General features: G+C 34.8%; 1 protein-coding gene across 1 annotated transcript; it reads right to left on the bottom strand.

Moving 5' to 3' along the window:
• Positions 1 to 1,343: 1,343 nt before the first annotated feature.
• LOC107962893 (probable LRR receptor-like serine/threonine-protein kinase At2g24230) lies at positions 1,344 to 4,925 on the bottom strand. Its single transcript, XM_016899443.2, has 2 exons — positions 4,444 to 4,925; positions 1,344 to 4,362 (listed from the first exon to the last, which is right to left on the bottom strand). The coding sequence occupies exon 2, from the start codon at positions 4,114 to 4,116 to the stop codon at positions 1,555 to 1,557; it is 2,562 nt and encodes an 853-aa protein (XP_016754932.1). The 5' UTR covers positions 4,117 to 4,362; positions 4,444 to 4,925; the 3' UTR covers positions 1,344 to 1,554.
• Between the last annotated feature and the right edge of the window lie 882 nt (positions 4,926 to 5,807).

Here is a 5,807-nt window from a genome sequence, read left to right as displayed (position 1 = left end):
TCTGATGCAAGACAAACTTAGAGTTATCTGGCACTTGAAAATGAAAGGCTTCACGAGACACTGTACCTTCATCTAAATATAGCATTTATCATCTTTCAAAGCCACTACTAATTGTTTTTAATCTCTTCTGCTCCTTCCTTGGACCACTTTCTTTAAATTCTACCACCATTATAACTGACAGATTTTGTGCCAGAGGTCAAAAGGGTAGCAGAAAATACCTACTCTTTTTTTTTTTTTTACCGACGACAGTCCATTCTTGAAATTGTAATGCCAAGGTAAGTTTTGGTGACAGGCACAACCCTTTAGAACCCCATGAATTTTACTGACCCTGGTGAGTTTCTTTAACAATCATTTCACCCACCTGTTGATGCATTGCTTTTGGAGTCAAAAACCATCCATCCAACAGCTCTAAATGAATTCTTGTACCAATGTCTTGTAGCATGCAAGTCAACGACAGCTTTTTCTACACCATCCCATGATGTTAAAGCATATATGTATGTATATATAGACACACATTGAAGGACACTTTTCTAAACGTGGCAAAAAGTGCATTGACAGAACTTGATATCTCCACTTTAGGTGAATACTTGATGAATTTATAGCAATGCAGCCTTTTTCTGAATTATACCCCCTTTTAAGCATCACATCATTGATTGAAAATTAGAACCGAATGGTTCGGGTGAACTGAGAATTGGTAGATTTTTTATTCGATCTACTGTATATAAAACCGGTTATTTTGAAAACCAACCCAATTAAGCTGACCCTATTTTGAAAATCATCCACAAATATAACTTGACACTACGCCAAATATTATTGGATGTTTATATAATATCTGGTATGGTATGGAACTCTCAGTTTGATCTTTAAAATATAGTCAGTTTCAGAGTTACATGTCCTTATAAACCGTGGTAGGAATCTCTCTTCATCACTGTCATCGTTATTCTGCAATTATAACATATATATTTCTATAATTATATGGACCCCCTTTTTTAAATTTTTGACAAGCACAACTCACATTTTGTTTTCTTCATGTTTCATCACAGTATTTTCCTTCCATTAATGGTGAAAAGTGGTCCATGAATTACTATTACTCTTGAAGTGTTCCCAACTACCTCCATATCCACCCACTAAATAAAAATAACTGCAACTGGTAACAGAAAGAGTTTGCTTTTCATACAAGGCATATGCAACTGTCTGTAAGGCGACCAAAGGCTGCAATTGCCTGACCTAAGCATTCAAAGCTTGGCAACACTCCATTACTTTTCTTTGGTCCAATAATCATGTTCCAGACTGATTTACTTGTTTGCATGAAGATTAAACGATAAGAAAACTTGAAACGAGAATTCTATTTGAAAGTTTCGAGGATCAAACTTGTGTATTATAACTATGATGCCAACAATGGAAATGTAAAAGACAAAGATATGAGATTACAAGACATAATTTAACAGCTACTCTACATCCTCTCCCATGGTGGCATAAGCAAAAACTCATGGTAAAAAAAAAAGTAGAAACATTAAAAAAGAGGCAAACATATAGTCATAATTGTTTCAATTTTCATAGAGAAGTTCTTGGTTCAATATCCTTGAGAAGGCCAACAATTTGTTGCATGCTCGGTCGCTTGCTAGGAATATCAGCTGTGCAGAGATATCCAATCTTGAGAGCCTCTTCCATTTGGTAATCTGGTCCGGTATCACGGATTTTAGGGTCAATTGCCTTTGATCCTTGATTCTTTCTCACCAATCCTCTAACCCAACTCACTAAATTAGTTTCTTGCTCCTCTGGATAATCATCTCCGATTGGCTTTCTCCCTGTGATCAGCTCGAACAGAACAATGCCGAAGCAATATATGTCGGATTTTGGTGTGGAGGCATGACATTCAGGCTGAGAGAATTCTGGTGGCACATATCCAGGCGAACTCAGTGCAATTTCATCCTCTAGATCAGTTCCAAAAATCTTGGCCAATCCAAAATCAGATAATCTAGGCTCCAAATTTAAATCAAGATAAACACTACTAGCTTTAACATCTCTATGGATTATCAGGGGCGAGCAGCCATGATGGAGAAATGCAAGTGCTCGTGCAGTACCAAGGGCTATTTTGTGTCGAAATGCCCAGGTTGTTAATAACCCGTCAGAGCCAACATTTTGTATGCCATTGTTGTCTTCTTCCCATGTATCATTGCTCCAATCCTCCGTTGCCTGAACACCTAGTGGCAAGTCATGTAGCAAATTCTGCAAGTTTCCATTCTCCATGTAATCGTAAATAGCAATCCTTTGATCCCCGGCCAAGCAATATCCGGTTAATGGAACAAGGTTGGGGTGTTTGATTCGACCAAGATACTCAAGCTCTCTTGCAGCTTCTTGGTCTGTCAATGTTGATCCATGAACCAAAACTTTAACAGCTACATGAATTCCACCAGGCAGAAATCCTCGATAAACAGGCCCAAATTTCCCTTCTGCTAGTAATGTCCCTCGATCGAAGTTCGAAGTTGCAGACAAGAGGTCTGCGAATGTGATATTTAGTAGTGGCTTCTCAAATATCACAACCGGGACAGATGTTGCCTGCTTAACATCAGCCACCCATGTGGTGGAGTCGGTTTGGAAGGAAAAAGGACCTGAAATATGTTGTTCCTCTTTATATGAAGGTTGCTTAACAACCCATTTCCTGGATTTCCTTCTACAACCAAAGGCTAGGATTAGCAACCCAGCAAGCAAGCAGACCGTGGAGAGGGTTAAAGCTAAGGCAAGCTTTAACCCTTTGTGTCCATTACCTCTTCTTTCAAAAAGGACAGGATTTGCAGCAATAGGACAACTGTTTGATGAGCCATAAAAGGCTGTTTTGAAGGTCTCGGAGGAGAACCCCAAAGCACAGAGGGTTAAGTTGTTGTAAGAGAAGTTGGATCTCTCCATTAATGGGAGTTTTTCCAAGAGAGAAACAGGAATTTCTCCACTCAAATTGTTGTGTGAAACATCAAGAACTTTCAGGCTTTTGTTAGCCAATGATGGAATTTGGCCACTAAGATGGTTGGATGAAACATCAAGCGTGTGTAAAATACTCAGTTGTGAAATTTCACCAGGAATGTGGCCAATGAGGTTGGTTTTAGACAGATTGAGATACTCTAATCCCAAAAGCATTTCAATTCTGGGGAATTTCTGTATAGCAAATCTGTTATATGCAAGGTTAAGATGTCTAAGGTTCTGAGCTTGACTTAGATTTAAGGAAATTTCTCCACTAAGCTGGTTTTCAGACAAGTCTAGATAAACCAAATGAGACCAATTGTAAGTAGAGTTGAATTGTACCTTAGAAATGTGACCTTGAAACTGGTTCATGCTTAGGTCAATCACCTTCAGCTGCCCTTGAAACACACCCATAACTGAACCCTTAAACAAGTTCCTGGAAATGTTAAGGCTTGTAAGAGACATCAGTTCGGCAAAATCTGTGTCCAGGCCATGAATTTCATTTCTAGCAAGGTTCAAAGTTTTGAGCTTAGGGAATGCTGCACCAAAACCATCAGGCAATGAACCATTTAGGCGATTTGAGGAGAGGTCGACCGAAACCAAAGCCTTACAATTCAGAATTCCTCTTGGAATGCTCCATTCAAATCCATTTCCAGCAAGGTTAAGAACTTGCAAACTAAGTAAAGAGGTTATAGTTGCAGGGATTTCCCCAGAGAAATTATTGCCAGAAAGATCAATAACTTCAAGCAGACCAAAGTTGCCAACATTGTTAGGAAGAGACCCTGAAATCTGGTTTGAAGATAGGTTAAGCCACTTGAGTGAGCCTAAACTCCATATATCTGAAGGCAAAGCAGTGATTTTGTTATTGCTAAGATCCAAAGACTGAAGCTTAGCTAGCTTTCCAATGGTGGTATCAGGTATGATACCAGAAAGGCCTAAACTTGAAGCTTTTAACCCAATTAAATTCTCCTTCTTGGTATCACAGTGCATCCCTTTCCATGAACAAACAGAACCAGAGAAGTTGTAGGACATGGAAGAGTTTAACCCCATTTTCTTCAAGAAATTAGAGACATAAAACTCATCTGTATTGGGTAATTGACAAGTGAAGTGCTTGAACAAGAGTGATAGAATTAGTAAAGAACCAAAGAAACCAAAAGCCATTTGAGCCAAAAGGTTTAAAACTTTAATAAACAAAACAAAAAAGGCACCACTTTTTAACCAACTCAACCTTTTTATCTTTAAACTTCAAATCACCGCCACCATATCATGACTAGTTTTCTAAGACAACATTTTATTTTTTACCAAATTCAGCAAAGCCCCACTAAAGGGCAATACCTCGAACAAAAACAACTGTTGAGCAGACTTGGTAGAGGCTCTTGTTATGACCAGAAAATCCCAAAACAGTACCTGTAAGAAACCAACAAAATTAATTGTAATTTTGCACCAAAAAAGAGATTTTTTTTTTTACAGGAGAAAGCTTGAGCTTACCTTTGTCAGACTTTGCAAGCATATATAAGCCAATAAAACAAACAAACCGAAGTTGAATTTTTCTTGTCGATGTGTAGAGCATAAACAGCTCCTTTCATTTTCAAATCAAAATTATATCTTTTTTGTTTAGTTTAACCTCGAAAAACAATATTTTTACTACTCAAACAACAATTCAAGAACAATGCTTTGAAAATGAGAGAGAAGCAGAGACATGGAGAGATATTGGGAAGGGGAAAGAAAATGGAAGTTTGGAAACTGATAGAAGTTGAGCTTTCATAAATGGAAGAAGAATCTAATGCAATATATATTAATAAAAAAATAAAGAACATAATTTAGGTTGGTGAATGTATCAGGGATTGTTGGTGTGGGTATTCAATGATTCTTCATTGAATGATGATTATTTTCTATTTCACTTTTCTGCTAATTGATGAGAAGTTTTGTTTAGGTTTCTCTAATTTTCCTTTGTTGTTCGAAAGAAAATGGAAATATAATCACTTTTCAAACCTACAATTTGTATGTTATTATTTGCAAGTTGAATCGAAAATTAATTAGTTACTTTTTAAAAAAAAATTTAAATAAAAAACTTTTAAGTTGTTTATATATAAATATTAACATGATAAATATTAATAGTGTATCAATATAATTATATTAAGTCTTATATTTCAATTAAAAAATCATTTTATATAAATAAATTGAAAATAAATTAAAAAAATAGATATATGTGACAAATGGAGTAATTTTTTAGCAAATATGATCAGATATGCATTTCACATATCTTATCCCCAATCAGTTGTAAAAAAAATTGTTCATCTTGGCTTTTTTTATTTTGGAAATTTTAACTAAATAATGCATTGCAAACTTCATTAATCAAATATTACAATTAAAGGATTTGACTAATCAATTCTCAATTTGTGCCCAAATCAACTAAAAAAATTCAAAACTTTATTTACCAAACGGCCTTTTATTTGGTTATTTACCTAAAATAAGAAGGGTAAACTATATCAATAGGGTAAAATTATTAATATTATTTTATAAAAGTTAAAAAAATAGTTATTTAATTTTTAAAATTGACATAATAGTAATTTTAACACTCAATATTTATATATGATATCAATTTAATTTTAATTCTAAAAAATCTAATCCTCAATATTTACACATTGTGTAATTTAGTCCTTTTTGCAAATTTACCTTTTTTTTGTAACCCTTCCACTTAAAAAGAAAAAAAGAATAAATTTATCATCTATACTTGATTGAAAATATACAAAAAATTGAAAACACCTCAAAAAAATTAAGATAATAATTTTAATATTTTCTCATTCTTTTAAAATTGATCATCAATGTAAAAAAGAAAAACAATTTACACA

Source organism: Gossypium hirsutum, chromosome A06, assembly GCF_007990345.1.
Source record: "Gossypium hirsutum isolate 1008001.06 chromosome A06, Gossypium_hirsutum_v2.1, whole genome shotgun sequence".
Classification (NCBI taxonomy): domain Eukaryota; kingdom Viridiplantae; phylum Streptophyta; class Magnoliopsida; order Malvales; family Malvaceae; genus Gossypium; species Gossypium hirsutum.
The sequence above is the reverse complement of the archived record's forward strand: the minus strand, read 5'-3'. Positions and strand labels throughout refer to the sequence as shown.

What these genes read in the sequence shown, in the direction of transcription:
- LOC107962893 (XM_016899443.2), bottom strand. Translation starts at nt 4,116, where the DNA reads ATGGCTTTTGGTTTCTTTGGTTCTTTACTAATTCTATCACTCTTGTTC.